Here is a 17554-nt window from a genome sequence, read left to right as displayed (position 1 = left end):
GATTATTGGTGTCGACAACTTTCTGTTTTCTGCCATTCAGAGTCCCTTGGCCTTTCTGTGGCACAGCATCGCCACTCTCACTGCAGCTGTCCTACTGCTGACATCCCTGTGGCTTCTCAGCTTCTGCTCCATGGGTCCATGAGTTTCCTTGTCCACACAAGAGCCTTTGCTGTTCAAAGAACTCCCTGGCTCAATAAACGTCTCGTGGTCCTCTGCCAGCACTGCTCTGCCCTCCAACTTTCCATGCTGACAAGTCTTCCGGTTCTTCTTCAAGAAACGCCTTCTCTCAATGAGAGGGTTTTGTCCTTGATGGCACAATTGTCCATGGTAATTTTTAAAATAACAGCTTTAGTGAGATATAATTCGTATACCATAAAATTCATCCACTTAAACTGTACAATTCAATGATTTTTAATATATTCACAGAGTTGTGCAACCATCACCACAATCTAACTCCAGAACAATTTCACCATCCCCTAAAGAAGCCCTATCCCCATTAGCAGTCACTGTCATTGCTCCCCCAGCCCGCATCCTCTGGTACCCTCTCGTCTGCATTCGTAGCAGCTGTTCGTGCATATCTATTGATGGGGTGGGTTTTCTGACCCTCGTGCCAACTCTCAGCGCTTCTCCTGAGGTCCAACTTGGTCACACACAGGATCTCGTGGGTGCTCAGAGTTTGCACCATTTTTCTCTCTATTAAACCTGTTTTTACTCAAAACTCTGAGAAAAGATATAATCCCAGGCAGTAGATTCACCAAGAAATGTAATCCCACCAGTGTCACCACTTGTAAGGACAGTTCCACCTCCTTTAATAAAACTGAACACTGACCTGCCAGGTAAACAGAGCTGCGTTCTGGCAGCTGGTACGGTTCTTGTGGGCTCAGAGAGGGAAGCACTCTGATCAGACTTCGGCTTTACAAAGGTCGCTCTGTCTTGAAGCGTGAGGGGTTGGGGAGGAGGGCAAGGCTACTGAAGGGAGACCCTGTCTGCTTTGTCCCAGCACCAGGCCTGAGCCTGGCTCGCATGGGCACTCAGTCAAAGTGGAAGGGAGGAGGGGAGCCAAGAGAGTAGGGGGCCTGGAATCCACAAGGGGAAAGTGTCGGGGGGCAGGAGGGAGTGTGTTGTGGTCACTCTACCGAAACAGGGTGGACCCCCACCCAAAATTCGGTTTGGCTATGGAGACTGATGGCACCACACCAACCAAGAGCTTATGAAAAGGTTCCTGAGGCTTTCTGGGGAGAGCAGGGCAGGCACCCAAGCTGGATGGAAAATGGCTTGAGAGGGCCTGGAAAGGCGACTGGCAGGGCTCTTCGTCATGGCTGCACCTGGGGCCAGGGTGAGGGTTCCTGTGTGTGGCTCCAAGTCCCCTCTGGTGCCCAAGGAGGGAGCACCAAGGCTTTCTCATCAGCTTGCCCAGAAGTGGGGCATGAGGGGACAGGCAGGATGAGGCTTCAAAGCTGACAGTGTCAGACATCCACGTGCGGAGCCAGACCCTTTCTTACAGAGCAGTCAGCTGCACTGAGCACTGATGAGAGGAGGCAGTGCTGAGGTGGCACACAATCTTCACGGGGCCTATGGGCTAAATGTGTCCCTCCTGAACTCATATGGTGAGATCTGAAAGCCCAAGGTGATGGTATTGGGAGATGATTGGGTCACGAGGCCCGCATGAATGGGGTCAGTGCCCTGATCAAGGAGGCCTGAGAGCTCCCTCCCCTCCCCACCACTTGACGACACAGCGAGAAGGTGACTGTCCGCGACCCAGAAGAGGCTCCTCACCGGAACCCAACCCTGCTGGCACCCTGATCTTGGACTTCCGGCCTCCAGAACTGTGAAGAAATAAATTTCTGTTGTTGATAAGCCACCCGGTCTGTGGTTTTCAGTTACAGCAACCCCAACAGACTAAGGCAAGGACTGGGGTGGGGAAGGGCAGTCTCGTGCAGCAGGGGCTGGATGCAGGGGGCTAAGGGCAGAGCAGATGGGAGGCCAGGGAGTCCGGGGACACAAGTGGCTTCAGAGACGTGGAGTTGAGAAAAGTGGGCTGGGCGGGCAGAGGGCAGGGGGCTGGGGAGGGGGACCAGGAGGGAGGATGGTGAGAGGGAGGAAGCTCGAGCAGCTGCCCGTGCTGGCCCAGAAGGTGCTGGGGGAGAGGGGAGAGGTGGGGAAGAAGAGGGGACAGTGGAGCGAGGTTCTCAGGTAGCAAGAAGGTGCCGAGAACAAATGGCAGGACTGACTCGGAGGAGGCTGCTCTTGGACTGCCTGCAGCTCAGGTGAAGGCCACAGGGGAGGGGCAGGCAGGGCAGGCGCTCTGGAAATCGCCCCCTGCCTTTGAAGACCACCAGGGCTTTCCCACTGCCCCGCCCGGGCACAGCCTTTTCTCTGCCCCTGGAATGCGTCTCCCCCTTCTCTGCCTTGTCTTTTGAGCTTCAGCCTGAGTCCCTCACTCGCTCACTCACTCACTAGATGACAGCGCTGTTGTGAGGAAGAGTCTGTGGGTCCCACAGCACAGAGGCGCGCAGTAAGGGTTAGACAAGGAAGTGTTGGCAAATATCCTAGAATCCTCTTCTGATACGATTGTCCGCCCCAACTTAACTGATCGTCTTTCTGTGCTGCACCTGGAGATGATCCCCAGGGGAGGTCAGGGGAGAGGGGGCGAGAGGGGGGATGCCACATTTGGGAGTGGTGACAGGTGGCAGGGAAGGGAGGGCCCCTGTGGTAGGTGTGGCTTGCCAGTGGGAGAGGAAGTACCACCTAGAGGTATGCTGGCTCCAATTGGTGGTGAGTGAATTATTCATTTACCAACCACTGCGCCCAGGCTGCCTGCCAGGAGGGTGCCCTGTGACCCAGGGCTTTAAAAATTAATGTGTTCATTGAGTCATTCCCTTGACTCACATTCACAGGCACCTATTACTTGCTGAGCCCAGACTTTTCCCACCACAAAAGGCCCAGGGGAGAAGGAGGAGTTCAAGCTTCGCTGTTTAACTGGCAAAAGAGTGGTGAGGGAGGTGACAGGCAGGCCATGGGCCAGGGGCCAGAGGGAAGAGTGATATAATTTGGGTGTGTGCATGTGTGTGCACGTCTACACCCCTGTGTATGTGGGGGGAGTACCTGATGTGCATGTGCGTGCATCTGTTTGTGTGTGAGTGCATGGGGCTGTGTGTAGTGTGCACGGATGTGGGAAGCTTGGAGGCAGTGGCCCCATCCCCCAAGACCCACAGCCTCTTTAGGCGGGTGCTCCAGGCTCTCTGGGTTTCAGCCTTGGGCCAGGGAGAGGGTGGCGCTGCTCTGGCCTGGGGACAGACAGCACTGAGAGTGCTCAAGGCTTGACAGAGGCAGCAGCACAGGGGGCTGGAGGCCCTGAGCCCCTCCACACACGCACACATGTACGCTTGCACAAAGGTACTCAGCCCAGAGGGCCTGTGCCTTGCCTCAGACAGAGGGAGCTGGCGAGAAGGATGTAGGGCAGGAATTCCTTCACTAGGTGGAGCATGTGCAAAGACCCTGAGCTGGGAGACCACACCTTTAGGGAGTTGCCCGAGGCCCTTACCACGAGTGGCAGGGTGAGACTCCGGGCTGGCCAGTCGACAGGGTGACTCCACAAAGGCCTTGGGCTTTATTCTGAGGTGAAGGGGCCCTGGAGAGGGTCAGGCAGGGCAGGCCCGTTCAGCCTTGCATTTTAGGAAGCTCACTCTGGTGGCTTGTGTTGTGGGCTGAACGGTGGCCCCCAAAAGATACCCATGTTCTCACCCCAGGAACCCATGAATTCCACTTTATTTGGCAAAAGGGTCTTTGCAGGTGTGATGAAGTTGAAGATCTCAAGTTGAGATCGTCCTGGATGGCACAGGTGGGCCCTAAACGCAATGGCAAGTGTCTTCTAAGAGACAGAAGAGGAGAGATATACACATAGGGGAGAAAGCCATGTGAAGCTGGAGGCAGAGACTGGCGTAATGCGGTCACAAGCCAACGCATGCCCGCGGCCACCAGAAGCTGGAAGATGCAAAGAGGGATCCTCCCCTAGGGCCTCCGGAGGGAGCATCACCCTGTTGACTCTTTGATTTCAGACTTCTGGCACCCGGCACTGTAGGAGGATGAATTCCTGTTGTTTCAAGCCACCCCATTTGCGGTCATTTGTTACAGCAGCCCGGGGAAACTAACCCAGCTGGTGTGGAGAGAAGACAGGAGCCTTGAGGAAGGAGATCAAGGCTGTCCCGGGCAGCGGTGGGGTGGGGGGGGTGGGAGGTGGAAACATCAGGATCGTCCCTGGGGTCCAGTCACCAGGGTCCAGTCACTCCGGCAGAAGGGCTTGGGAGCAGTGGCTTTTTCCTCCCAAAGTTCCCAGCCCTCTCACATCCCAGCAACTGTTATCAGAACTGTCCCTCCCTAGCTTGTTTCTACATCCCTAACGCTTGATGCACAATTTCCTGCTTGTGGAAGACTTAAACAAAATGTGGGATGGCAGTGTGAACAGGATATTCAACAATCTTCATTCAGCAAACACTTATTAAGCTCCTACTGTGTACCAGCCTGGAAAGGCGAGCAGAAACCAGATTCCCAAGGGACGCAGGGCCGCTGGAAAACCCAGAGACCAATACCCTTCATGCCCTCATTCTGTGCACAGCGTTTCCTTCGGGGCGCTCGGGCAGACCTGGATTCGGGTTTTATGAATTCTGACACGGAATCACACGCCTTCTGTCGGGAGCCGAGACGCCTCAGCTTGAGCTTTCGTACGCGCCCCTCGACCAGGGCTTGGCAGACGCCGCCAACTGCCCCCGTCCTAAACTACGCTGGGCCACCAGTCTGGAGCGACACCTCGCTGGGACCGCAGGGACTTGCAGCTCAGGCGCCCGGAGGTGCCCTCGCGCCCCAGCCCCAGTCCCGAGACCTCGCTGAACCCTCGCGGAGTGGCCCGGCCGGTTGCGCCCAGGGTGCTGCGCGTGACCTCCGGGGTCGGCGGAATGGCCCTGGGGCCGGAGCGCGAGGTTCCCTCGGGCGGGGCGGCGGGCGGCGTCCCGGGAGGAGGCCGGAGGCGTCCAGGGGCGGGGCGGGCCACGCAAACCGCCCGGCAACGTCGGCCTCTGCGTCTGCGCCTGCGCATTGGGCCGGGCCCACCCCGTGCGCGCAGCCGCGCGCTCACCCGAGGGAGGGAGGGGGAGGAGGGGGAGGGGGAGGAGGGGGAGGGGAGGGGAAGGGAGGGGAGGGGAGGGGCGGGCCGGCCGGGGGGCGGGGGCCGGCGGGGCGGGGCGGGGCGGGGCTGCCGCGCCCGCCGCGAGGACCCCCGGAGCCGGCAGCGGCGCTCTGGGGGCGCTGCTCCTTCGGGGGGGCGGCCGGGCCGCGGAGCCGGCCCCATGGAGGCCGTTGGCCCGCAGAGCTGTGCAGGAGGGGACGTGGCGCGGGGCGCCGAGGGGCGGCCGGCCCCCGAGGCGAGGGTGCACTTCCGAGTGACGAGGTTCATCATGGAGGCAGGTAACCCCGGCCGGGGAGAGGCGGGCCCCGCGCGGGCTGGACCGGCTGGCCGGGGCCGCCGAGCCGCGCTTTCCCCGACCCCGCCGTGGGAGGGCCGGGCCTCCGGGACGGCGACCCGCTCCCCGAAGAAGGCCCCACAGGACGCGGCGCGGGCGCGGCTGGGCGGAGGGAGAGGCCGCCGGCTCGAGCGGGGGCCCGGAGGGAGGCCCGGCCTCGCCGCCGCGCCCTGCGTCCCGGGCCGTGGGCTGCGGGCCGCCGCGGTCACTGCCACGGCGGGGCTGGCGCGCAGGCCCTGGCAGAGAGCTGCCGAGGCCGCGGCCCCGCTGGCAGGCGGCCACCCCTGTCTCCCAGCCTGCGGGGACACTGCGTGGCGTTCGGGCTCACGGAACCTCTCGGAGCCCGCCGTTGGTGAGGCTCGTGACCAGTCGTGCTGGGGAGGTCCCGTCGCCCCGAGCCCCGGGGCGGCTCGCGTTCGGAGGCCCGCCACGCTGTGCGCACTGGGGTCGGGCGCCCGGCTCTCCGGCTAGGCGAGGCAGCCTAGCGGATCCCGGTAGAAACATTGTTTCTCTGTCAATAGTATCTGGCTCGGCCGGCAGCCGCTTATTTCCGATCTTTGTTACTTTGTTACTCCGAGGCAGAGGGGTTTGGGTGAGTCTGCTTTCAAGTCAAGGTGGGCCGCGTCTGCGGAAATAGTGCAGGACCGTTAATCCCAGTGATTTGTACATTTAATTTCCAAGAAGAGTTGTGAAGTGTAGAAGGAAGGATGGCAGTGTCCCCTCGTATGCTGCCACCCATCTGCTCGGAGGGTCCGCGTAAACCAGGGAAGCTAGCCGTCCTCTGAGGGAGGCTTTGCTGTGTAAAACGAGACCTGGAGGGCCACGTGCAGCTCTACGACCTTATCTGACATCTCTGAAAATGCGGTCCGTGCAGGAACTGTGTATGTAACTGAAGTTTAAACCTTGAAACGCTAAAAGGTCTTTAGGTATCACTTTTAAAAGACTTGTTTACAAAGTGTATTGCATATACCCTCGCCTTCTGCGCCAAGCTAAATACTAGTCCTCTCAGGATCTTCCCATCCTAATCCCTGGGATCTGTGGCTCTTACCTCATGTAGCAAAAGAGATTAAGTATCTTGACATGGGGGAACTCTCCTCGATGATCTGGTGGGCCCGATGTAGTCACACCATCCTAAGAGAGAGGCCGGAGGAGTGATAGGCAGAGGAGAAGGCTGGGTGGTGAGGGAAGCAGAGGTGGAAGCTGCTGCACCACTGGCTTTAAGATGGAGGGAGGGGCCACGAGCCAAAGACTGCAGGCATCTCTAGAAGAAGGAAAAGGCAAGGGAACAGGTGCTCCCCTGGAGCCTCCAGAAGAACCAGCCCTGCTGACACCTTGAGCCTAGGCTCCTAAGACTCATTTTGGACTTCTGACCACCAGGATTGTAAGAGAAAATAAAGGTGTGTTGTTTGAAGCCACTGAGTTTACGAAAGTCTGTTCGAGCAGCCCTAGGGAACTAATGTACCTTCTTAGGTGGCGGATGTTGAGTGGAATCCTAATGATTGTTGGTTGCTTGTTCTCCACCTTCTTCTTTCAGCCTATTGGAGGTCATGTAAACTTCGCTTGCTAACCTGGCCACTGTGAATCTGTTTTGGTTCTGTGACCCGATGCAGTGCTTTCCTTAGCTGCTGTCTGGGGCTGGGGGCGGAGGATGGGCTTTAACTCCCAAATCACACCACCGAGCTCTGGTTCTTTGAGTTCTGTCCCCTTTTCAGCATGGCAGGCTTCCTCCCTGGTGCCTGGCTGTGGCCATGGGCTCTACTTTTCTCCTGCTCTGCCCTGGGTTGCCTTTGGCGGTCACCGTGCTAGCTTTTCCTGCTTTTTCTAATCTACAGACTAGGAAATCATTGCTGAGCATAATCTTGACCTGTAGCATCAGGACTGTGGTGTCTGATGCTCAGAGGCCTTTGTTCCCTCTTGTCATCTTGGGAGGATTTTGGTTAGGTGAGCTGCAGGGGCAGGGGCAACCTCTAGTTAAATGTTTGCTAAGGCAGAAACAGACACACAGCAGTGTGTGGTCCTTTCCCAGATGTTGTGCAGAAGCTGATACACCCAGTGCTAACTGAGCAGTAGTCTGAGCCTTCCCTCTCCTAGTATGGTCTGCACATCTGTAGCTAGAGCACGACCTGGGGCCTTGGTAGAAGTGTGGACTCTGCAGAGCCACTGAAGGAGGTGCTGCCTTTGAGCCCACCCCTCTCCCCCCCCCCCCCCGCCAGGGGCTGGCTAGTCCTTTAGAGTCTGAGAAGCCTGCCTCTAAACCCCTCCGTAGAGGACCCAGTGAAAGACCCACTGCCACTGCCAGCCAGGCTCCAAACTCTCGGTCCTGTCTGAGCAGGGATGCGCACCCTTGGGGCCCAGCACAGCGGCTCCCCTCACCCTTTCACAGTGGGGGAGCACTGGGTTTAAGTCCTCTCCTGCCTGCTTTCTCTCGGTAGGTGTCAAGCTCGGGATGCAGTCCATTCCCATCGCCACTGCTTGTACCATTTATCATAAGTTCTTCTGCGAGATCAACCTGGATGCCTATGACCCCTACTTGGTTGCCATGTCTTCCCTTTACTTGGCCGGCAAAGTGGAGGAGCAGCATCTGCGTACTCGTGACATCATCAACGTGTCCAACAGGTAACGGCTTCTGGGCGTCTACCCCGATGGGAGGGCAGAGAAGGGTCCCACTGGGCCTGCCCTCCAGACTCTAGTAGTCAAGCTCGGAAGGAAGCACCTGAGTGGCCTTGAACCAGGCCGGAAGCACTAGCAGCAAAGGCGAGAACGAGCCTGGTGGCAGAAGCCCAGGGGCGTCTGTGGGAGAGAAGCTTGGGCCAGAGGGAGTGTGGAGGGGGGTGGGTAAGAGAGGGTCACTGGGGTGGGTGGGAGCACAGCTGGAGCAGAGGGGGCTTGGAAAGGTGTATCAAAGAAGATTCATCTGGAATCTTGGACAGGACAGATGGAATCAGTTGGGTTCTGTGGGCCCTGCAGGTCAGCCTGCCATGCAGGAGAGGGTGTAGAGCCAGCTGGGCAATCGTCTTATTTAAATGCTGTGAGGAACTGAGTCAGAGTTGGTAAGGAGTGTCTCTCACCCCGGTGTGTGCACAGTTGTCTGTGTGCAGCAGCCCTGGGCCCAAGCAGCCATGTACAGTGAAAGACTAAGAGAAAAACAGAAGAGAGGCCTAAGGGTGGGCAGCTGGGGTCCCCCCGTAATTGCTGGGTCTCCAGCAGGAAGGCTGCAGAAGGGGAGATTGTGTGGATCGGTAATGAGATGTGGGCACCCGGCTGGGGTTCTGTGGGGAAACTGGAAGACGAGTAAGGAGCTAGGAAGGCTGAGTCATCGGCAGAGGATTTTGATCACTTGAGTGTGAATCCTGTTCTCGTACATCTTGATGATCTTGGGTGGGTGGGAAGGTTGTGGATGTATCTGGTGTAAATAAGGACAGAAAGATTTGGAACGAAGGAAAGACAATCTGCGAAACGTGAAGCTGAAATACATTTACTCTTTTGGATACATCATCCCCACGATATGTTTAGATCCCCTCCTTGAGCCCAGAGTGAGTGCCCTGGGCATTGCCACCCCAGGTGATGAAGACTGTCCTGCTGCCAGGCTGACTGTACCCGGAAGCATGACCATGACCAACCCGGCGTGCCAGAACTTCTGGTTCTCCTGGAGCAATTGCGGAGAGCCCATCTTTACACTGGACATCTTGCTGAGTGATATGGGGCAGCCCAGTGGGGCTAGAACTAGAAGCTGGCATCTTTCTTCTGTTGGTTTTGGTTTTTATCCTGAACACTAGACGTGTGGACAAAGAGGGACTTACACAGAGGGAGAAGGGCCCGATGTTAGTCTGTGGCCAGAGGACACTGGGGTTTGTATCTGGGCATCGTGGGACTTACGGGACTCTTCCTCAGGGCCCCTCTCTGGTCGCCTTAAGCATGGTCGTTTCTCCGCAGGTGCCTTCACCCAGGCAGCGAGCCCTTGGAGCTGGACTCCCACTTTTGGGCGCTCCGGGACAGCATCGTGCAGTGTGAGCTCCTCGTGCTGAGAGTTCTGCGTTTCCAAGTCTCGTTCCAGCACCCACACAAGGTGCGTGCTGGGGAATTGACAACTGTGTCTTCAGGCACAAGCCTCTGTTTTTCATCCTGAAAGTGCACCCCTCTAACCCCCGGGAGCACATGGGCTCCTGACTGCTCCTGGTGCGGGGCTTGGGCGCCCTCTCCTGGCCTGCTGCGGACTTCCCTCAGGCAGTTCTGATTCCAGCATCTGCCTTTTCGGCTCGCCTGGCTGTGGCCACAAGCTGGAGTCTGGGCCACCCTCTGAAGCAGTTCCTGTGACTGGTATAGTCTGTGTGCTCAGTGAGCCACAGGGGAACAGGGCTGGTTTCCTGACCTTCCCGAGTCCCTGTCACCAAGAGTTGGTGCTCTGCCTCGGAGCTCGCATGCAGCTCCACTGTGCTTAGAAACCCCGCACAAAGCCAAGTTGCTCGAGTTCAGTAGCACACTTTAACTGCTAGGAACATAAGGGCCCAACAGAAGAACTGTTTCCAACAGCAGCAAAGGGACACGTGAAACCCTTAGAGCACTTGGATGTCATCCTTTGGGGGCCCCAGGCCCCTGTGCAGGCAGCCTGGAAGGGTGGCCTGCAGAGAGAGCGGGGGGGGGGGGGGGGAGGGTGTGTGTGTGTGTGTCACATCCTGCTCTGTGCCAGGATTTTGTTTCTTTTTCATTGAAATTTTCATTGAGGTGATTGTCGACTTACAAGCAGTCAGAGGAAATAACAGAGATCACATTTGATATGGAGCCTTTGCCCAGTCTCCCCAAATGGAAACATTCTGTAAAACTTGAATACAATGGAACAGGCAGGGTGTTGGCATGGATGCAGTCCCCCTGGTTCGGGTGGTTACTTGGTTGTGTGCTGTGCCTGGGAGGTGCTATGCAGTTGTATCACGTGTGTATCTTTTTGTATCCACCACCACAGTGAAGATACAGAATAACTCCCTCACCTCAGCGGTCCTTCATGTTGCCTGTTTTATAGTCTTACTCCCATCCTTCTAAACGCCTTCCTAAATCCCTGAAACCCCTGGTGGAGATTTCGAAACCCTTGTGTTTTCGGTCGGCAAGATGGTTGACAAACACCCAAGGGGAAGGCAGGAGTCGCCCTGGCTCTGCCGGGGGCAGTCACGGCACTGAGTCTGGGGAGGAACAGTGCTCAGCTGGCCTCGGGGACTGTTGGGCTGGAGAGCGGGGCTCCTCATGGCCAGGAGTCCGGCAGCTCTCCCTTTGCTCTGGGTTAGGATGGGCTGGAAAGCAGCCAAAGAACCGCTGCCTCCTCCAGGCTGGAGTCCCAGGTCCATGTGTTCGGGCCACTCGTGTGGGCTCAGCAGTGTGTTCAGTAGAGTGTGAGTTTTGGGCAAAGCAGCTGCCTTCCCGGAGCGGGAGCTGGCAGACGGCTGAGCTGGAAGGTCATGAAGAGTTGACAGCCGAGGACGGCACTGCTGGGGAACGCAGTCCCCGGTCTCTAGTCCTGAAGGCAGGCATCCTGTGACCACTGACCCCAGCCTCGGGCTGGGTGCAAGGGCACACTGTTCTGTTCTGCAGATAAGGCTGCTGTTTCTGGAGCTTTTCTTTGAGTCGGGCAAGGGGATGAGCAGAATGATTTCCGATGGTGGCCAGAGCAGGGCCACGTGATGGAAAAGGATTGAGGTGGGGGTGGCCATCCAGAGTGGCCCAGGCAGGTTTCAGGAGCTGGGCCTGGAGGATGAGAGTGGGTGGGCACGTGGGGACTGGAGTGGGCATGAGATGATTTCAGGTGGAGGCAGCAGTGCGTGCCATGGCCCTGAGGTGGAGCGCGCCTGGTGCCTTCAAACACAGCGGGAGGGTGAGGTGAGGGCGAGGCAGGGCTTGGAGGCCAGTGGAAGGCACTGGGGCTTTTTCCTAAGTGACACAGGGAGCTGTTGGAGCGTGTGAACAGGGAAGTGACTCGATCCCATCTGTGTTTTGTACACATTGAGACAGCTGAGGGGAGAGTGGCTGGCGGGTGGAGGGGCCACCGTGCTTCGCAGTGAGGAGGCAGGCAACCGGGGGCCTGAGCCCCGAAGGCCAACTGGCTGACTGGCATGTCTTTGCAGTACCTGCTCCACTACCTGATTTCCCTCAAGAACTGGCTGAATCGTTACAGCTGGCAGCGGACCCCCGTCTCCGTCACTGCCTGGGCCCTGCTGCGGGACAGCTACCACGGGGGGCTGTGCCTCCGGTTCCGGGCTCAGCACATAGCCGTGGCAGTGCTCCACCTGGCCCTGCAGGCCTATGGGGTCGAGGTGCCCGCCGAGGCTGAGGCCGAGAAGCCATGGTGGCAGGTGAGGTGACTGCTCAGTGCACTGGCGTGTGTCCCCCTTTCCATTGCCTAAGGACTTTCGGAAGTTCCTGTACCTGGTGTTCGTGTTTCTTTGTGGTAATTATCCACAAAGAAAGATGTGGGCTACTTGGGGATGTAGAAGCTTGCAGATGCCCTGTCACAATAGTCTAAGGCAGAACTTGTTCCCCTTGGCATTGTGGACACTGTGGCCGGATCAGTGTCTGTGCCGGACCATCCTGGGCACTGTGGGATGCTGAGCAGCATTGCTGGCCTCCACCCATCAGATGCCAGGAGCACCCTCTCCACCAGTGATGACAGCCAAAATGTCTCCACACATTGCCAAATGTCCCGGGGTGGGGTCGCCCCCAGTTGAGAACCACTGAGCTCAGCCAAGCACTTTTATTGGCTTGAGTGCGAGCTTGTTGCAGATCAGAGGTTAATAAACCTGGCTTCACATCAGAACAAGTACAGTCTTGCACTGCATCATGACGTGTCGGTCAGTGACAGGCTGCTTACACGACGGTGGTCCCATGAGATTAGTACCATGTAGCCTAGGTGTGTAGTGGGCTGTACCATCTAGGTTTGTGTAAATGCACTCTGTGATGTTCACACAATGACAAAATCGCCTAACGATGCATTTCTCAGAACGTGTCCCCGTCGTTAAGTGACGCAGGACTGTGTAACGGGTGCTCTAAAAACATGGAGGCCGATGGACAGGTAGACAGGTGATAGCTATAGACAGATGCTGGATAGATCGGTAGGGGGTGGATGGGGGGATGGACGGATAGATGGGTGGATAGAGAGATGAGACTGATGAGTGATTGATGGATTCCCCGGCCTCCTCCAGACCTACTGAATCCAAAGCGTAGTTTGTAGAGAGCCAGTTGAGATCTGTCCGTCGGAAGGGCGTTGCTCAAGGACTTCTGCAGTCCTGTCCGATTTTCCCTGAGCAGTCCCCCTGCTTCTCAAAATAATGGAATTTAGGGATCATTTTCTGTTTTTCCTTTCCCATGCTTGGAGTTTGCTCTTCCTTTCTCATAACACCTTATTGTCTGGCCTTGTCCTAGAATGAGCTTCTACGTAAGCTGACTTTGAGATTACTGAAGGTTTCTCCTTTTTGTGCCCCACCCCTCTCCTCAAACCCACAGTGGCCAGAAATCTAAAATGTGTCATCTGTTTCCTGAACTGAGGGTGCCCCCTTGGTGCCTTCCTGGGCCCACACCTGCCCACCCCCCGCCTTGCCCCACATGGTGCCTCACCCTTTCCTGATGCTCCCTCCCCCTGGCCTGCTTGCCCTCCCTGGGAGACCACAGCGTTTCCTCCTCTTTGCTTTGCTGTCCTTTATTGCCTGTCTCATCCCCCACACAGCAGACTAATCGCAGAGACAGGGTCTTGTCTGCTTCATCACCTGCCCCTGTCCGGTGCCTGGACCGGACACACAATCGGTGCTCACGTGTCTTTGAACAAACGCATCTGCAGCCCCCATCTCAGGGCAGACGCAACCCCCTGGGAGCAGTGTTGCGGTGAAAGGGCCTCTGTGTGGACAGAAAGGATTGTTCCATACTGGGGCTTCTTGGGGACTTCTAGATCATGTGACTGCAGTGTCCCTGCTCTGTTGGAATCTGGTGTGGCAGAAGGGGCTCCCCACTGCGCAGCCCTGCTCTCTGAGGGCATCTGGTGGGCATGGTGGCCCCTGTTCCTCGGCTGCTTGCATCTGTGATGTCGTGCTTTGTTCCCCATCGTCCGTCGCGGCTCTCCCCCATGTGTCTGCCTTTCTGCCCTCCTTTCTCTTCACTGGGTGGCACTGCGCCGCCGCTGCTTCCTGCTTTCGGCCTCCTGACAGAAGAGCGTCGGCAAGCAGCGATGCCATGGGCCAGTTTTCTGGGCAACACAGACTTACCTGGTAATTGCTAAAACTTGGAAGAAGTGGCCCCTTTTGGAGTAGCACACTCATATTCACCCAGCTCTTCACCTTTTCTGGAAGGCTCTGGGCTGCGTGCACCAGGAGTGTCCAGAATCCTGGCACCCTTTGGGCTTGAGAGGTGCTCTGGCCAGCTGCCTTGCGATGAGCGGCTCCCGATGGCACCCCTGCCTGCCCAGCCCTGGGACGCTTATGTGTGATTTGCGAAACCCTCTTCCTCCTCGCATGCTCTCGGCCGCCACTCCCTGCAGCAACCGCCTCTCTGTTGTCGCTTGTCTGCTGTGGGCTGGGGCTTTGCCGTGCTCGTCAGGAGACTTGGCAGAGCTTGTTGTGCTTCCCTGCCAGAAGCCTGCCTGCACGCAAGCGCGCTAGCGGCAGGGCCAGCCTTTGTGCCAAGCTGGGTTGGGCCTCTGGGTGGACGAGGCGCTGACTCTAAAGCAGTAGCGCGTGTCAGAGTTTCCCTCCTTTTTAGAGCTGAGTACTATTCCATGGGATGGATGGACCACATTGTGTTTGTCTATTTCTCCATAAATGGACACTTGGGTTGCTTCCACCTTTTGGCCATGGACTACTTTGTATTTTTAATGGTCATTTCTCAGCTTGGGGTCTCTAGGAGCACACAGATAGTGGAACCTGATGAACAAACCCATATTTCTGAAATATTTCTTTTCCACCTAGAGTCCAGGGTGAGTCAGCCAATCTTCCTGAGCTCTGGCTCAGGGTTTGCAGGTCACTGTCTCCCACCTAAGGTGGTCACCTGTGGAGGGTCCTAGCTTTCTTTGAGGGCTGTGGACATGGAAGGGATGGACTCAAGTCCAGTTTTTGCCCTGGCTCAGCCCAAGGCCTTGACCCTTGTGGTACCTTGGTTCCCCAGGCAGCAACCCCTGGGCCCAAAGGGGCTACGGCATCCAATCGAGGGATCCTTGTTTTGTTTTTTACTTCCCATGTGGTCAGGGGACCCCAAGAGCAGCCTCAGGCCTGATGCTTCACTAGGAGGACTCTCAGAACTCAGAAAAGCCATTGTCCTCGTGGTTATGGTTGTTCTGGTTAATTACAGTGAAAGGATACAGGGTGAAACCAGCAAAGAGAAAAGGGGCGGTTGTAGGGCGGGTTCGGGAGAGACCAGGCAGGAGCTTCCAGGTCCCCTGCCAGTGGAGTTGGGTGGCAGCACAGTTTCTCCCAGCAATGACGTGTGACAACATGCACGGAGTACTGCCACCACGGAAGCTCCCCTGGAGCCATGGTGCCTAGGGACTTTACTGGGGCTGGGTCCTGTAGGCCTGGAGCGCCCGAGGGCCTGACCTCAGTTACTCAGTCTCTGTGCCCTGGAGGTCAGGCTGCTGTGTGCGGCCCAAGGCCCCACCACAAATCACACTGTCAGCATAGACTGCCTGGCAGGGCCCTTGGCCCGGGCAAACCAAGACCTTCTCATCAGGCAGGATGTGCCAGGGGCATAGAGGTCCCCTCTCAGGAGCCGGGGGTCAAGGCCAGACCTTCCTTGGGAATGTGCAGGGTTAGCCCCGTGCCCCTAGGGACTCACCTTACAATTTTAAAGCTCTCCAGCGCGGTCAAGAGGTTGTCCGGTCCAGGCTGTAGAGCAGTCCCGGTGTTCCCCAGGGGAAAGCCTAGGGTGGGGTGGGGTCCAGGTGATCTACCCTGCCTATTTTTGGAAATGGACTCCCACCCCCTCCTCTCCCAAGATCCCCAGAGACCCTAGTATTGAGAGAGTCCTTGGGGAGGCAGGAACCGGTGCTCCAGGTCCAGCTCTGTCACCTACTCCCTGTGTAACCCAGGACAAGTCTCCTCTCCTATCTGGATTGGATGATCACCAAGGCTCTTCCGTCTGGAAGGTTCCCTGCTTTGTGGTCAGCCTTGGTAGGCTGGAACTGAACCGGCTTTGCAGAGAGCCAACATCGTTTCTGATAGCCAAGTCCGCGGGCTGGCCCCTGCAGTGTGAGTCTGTGCTTAGTGGGAGGCGCCTCGGTTAACGCAGAGGGAATCTAATCAGCCTGTTTTCCTTCTCCTTTCTAGGTGTTTAGTGACGACCTTACCAAGCCAATCATTGATAACATTGTGTCTGATCTCATTCAGATTTATACCATGGACACAGAGATCCCCTAAGGCCCTGGTCCAGGCCTCCCCAAAGAGAAGCCCGGACGCCCGGCTGCCTGGGGACGGCGCCACCACATCACCGTGACGCCCAGTCCCCAGAAGACCGGCTGGGAGGACAGGTTTTGTGCTGCTGGAGACGGGCTGGTGAAGGCGATGACATGCTGCCGCTTTGGTTCTCATGCTTTGACTGGCCCCGGCAGCAGTGGTCCAGACGCTGGCGGGGCCGCGCCTCCAGTGGTCAGGCCGGGAGTGCGCTGTGTGGGGCAGCCCCCAGCGTCCACGTCTGCTTTTGTCCTTTGAGAGGATACCGACTACAGTTGAGATGTGACGTCATGGGAAGGAAAATCAAAGAACAGATGGGACTGCACCCCTGGGGAGTTTTTAAAAGCCAGATTTAGAGGAAGTATGAATGTGCAACATAGATGGAATTTTATTTTGTGTAATAAAAGATGATACAAATCAACGGAGACACCCTGTCTTTGCTCTGTGGCCCCTTGTGCTCCTGAGGCATTCTTGGGTCAGGCCCTCCCTCTCTTCCTGAGGGTGTGCTGGCACAGTGTGTGCCCATGTCACGGCAGCGTCCCCTAAAAGAGCCCACGTGTCCTCACTCTCCCTCCACTGGGACGTTCACAGGGCTTGGCAATTGTCCTGCTTGGAGAGTGAGCATAAATTTTGGAAAGAGGAGTTAGGGGGTATCATTTGGGTTCAAAAAACCCAGATCTGACCAACATGTAACTAGAAAGTAATAGACGGGATGTTTGAAATGTCAAGACAGTGAGTCTAGATGGGGAGTCTAGAGAATCTTAGAGCTGTGGCACCCCGACTCCCACTCAAAAGGCCTTTCTTCAGGAGGGCCTGCTCTTGGGTGCCTCAGAGAAACAGAGCAGCTGGCTTGTTCCCCCTGGGAGCCCCCACTGGGCTCAACGCACACTGGCGGGACTGTTCTTCCACATGCGGCGGTAGGGGAGCCGGGGGACTGGCCAGGCACTTCCCTGAGTTTGGGAGGTTCTTCCCAGGGGATCATGGGCTCAGGAGACCGCCGTCATGCCTTCCAGCACCCACAGGAATGGAGGCTGCGGGTCCACCAGGGTGCTTCGGAGTGTTCATCCCTGCTTGGGGGCACAGGGAGGGGTCACACACTGGTGACAAGTGAGGAAGTGGGGCTTGCTTGAGTTTACGAAGTGACTGTGTTATTTGTCTTCAGGGCGAGGGGTCCGAGTAAATGTCTCCTTTTCTACTGTGTCCTTTTCACGTCTGTCCACCCAGCTCATTTGGGAGCCCTTTGAGGACAGGGTTGGCATCCAGGCCCAGGGCCAGCACTGGGGCTCTGAGCGTGGAGTGTGGAAGGTGAAGGGCCCAGCCGGCAGGCCTCCGAGGGCAGCTTCGGCTCTCTCGCTGGTCCTTTCTGCCTTCTGCTGTTTGAAGAGCACCTGACTGCCGTCATGCCCTTCCTTCCTGCAGGCCAGGCCCAGGCACCGCCCAGCCACCCCCGGCCTTGCCTGCCGGGTGTTGACTGGGCACTGCCTTTGGCCAGCGCTCATTGTGGATTTGAATGGAACTCAGAGACGGATGTGTCACTTTTGGATTCTCTGTCTTTGCCCCGACAAGATCACAGCTCCTATAGAAGCTTCCAATTCTTTGGATCTCCTCAGGTTCAGCCTCCAGCGAAGC

At 57.2% G+C, this 17554-nt stretch overlaps 1 protein-coding gene across 4 annotated transcripts; it reads left to right on the top strand.

Annotated features, from left to right (window-relative positions):
* Positions 1-5231: 5231 nt before the first annotated feature.
* On the top strand, positions 5232-16346 carry CCNQ (cyclin Q). 4 transcript variants are annotated; one of them, XM_070606623.1, is made up of 5 exons: positions 5232-5460; positions 7949-8132; positions 9450-9582; positions 11624-11851; positions 15803-16346. In XM_070606623.1, the coding sequence occupies exons 1-5, from the start codon at positions 5343-5345 to the stop codon at positions 15890-15892; spliced, it is 753 nt and encodes a 250-aa protein (XP_070462724.1). In that variant the 5' UTR covers positions 5232-5342; the 3' UTR covers positions 15893-16346. The 4 variants fall into 4 exon arrangements, with proteins under 4 accessions (XP_070462724.1, XP_070462725.1, XP_070462726.1 ...); XM_070606624.1 differs by having other exon boundaries at positions 5233-5460; positions 15863-16346; XM_070606625.1 differs by lacking the exon at positions 5232-5460 and adding an exon at positions 5935-6397.
* The last annotated feature ends 1208 nt before the right edge of the window (positions 16347-17554 follow it).

The sequence above is a fragment of the Equus przewalskii genome, chromosome X (genome assembly GCF_037783145.1).
Source record: "Equus przewalskii isolate Varuska chromosome X, EquPr2, whole genome shotgun sequence".
In the NCBI taxonomy this organism is placed as follows: Eukaryota; Metazoa; Chordata; class Mammalia; order Perissodactyla; family Equidae; genus Equus; species Equus przewalskii.
Note: the sequence above shows the minus strand (reverse complement) of the source record. Positions and strands in the feature narration are given on the sequence as shown.

What these genes read in the sequence shown, in the direction of transcription:
- CCNQ (XM_070606623.1), top strand. Translation starts at nt 5,343, where the DNA reads ATGGAGGCCGTTGGCCCGCAGAGCTGTGCAGGAGGGGACGTGGCGCGG. An exon ending in ATCATCAACGTGTCCAACAG is followed by an intron (nt 8,133 to 9,449) that starts GTAACGGCTTCT and finishes GTTTCTCCGCAG; the next exon opens with GTGCCTTCACCCAGGCAGCG. An exon ending in CCGAGAAGCCATGGTGGCAG is followed by an intron (nt 11,852 to 15,802) that starts GTGAGGTGACTG and finishes TCTCCTTTCTAG; the next exon opens with GTGTTTAGTGACGACCTTAC.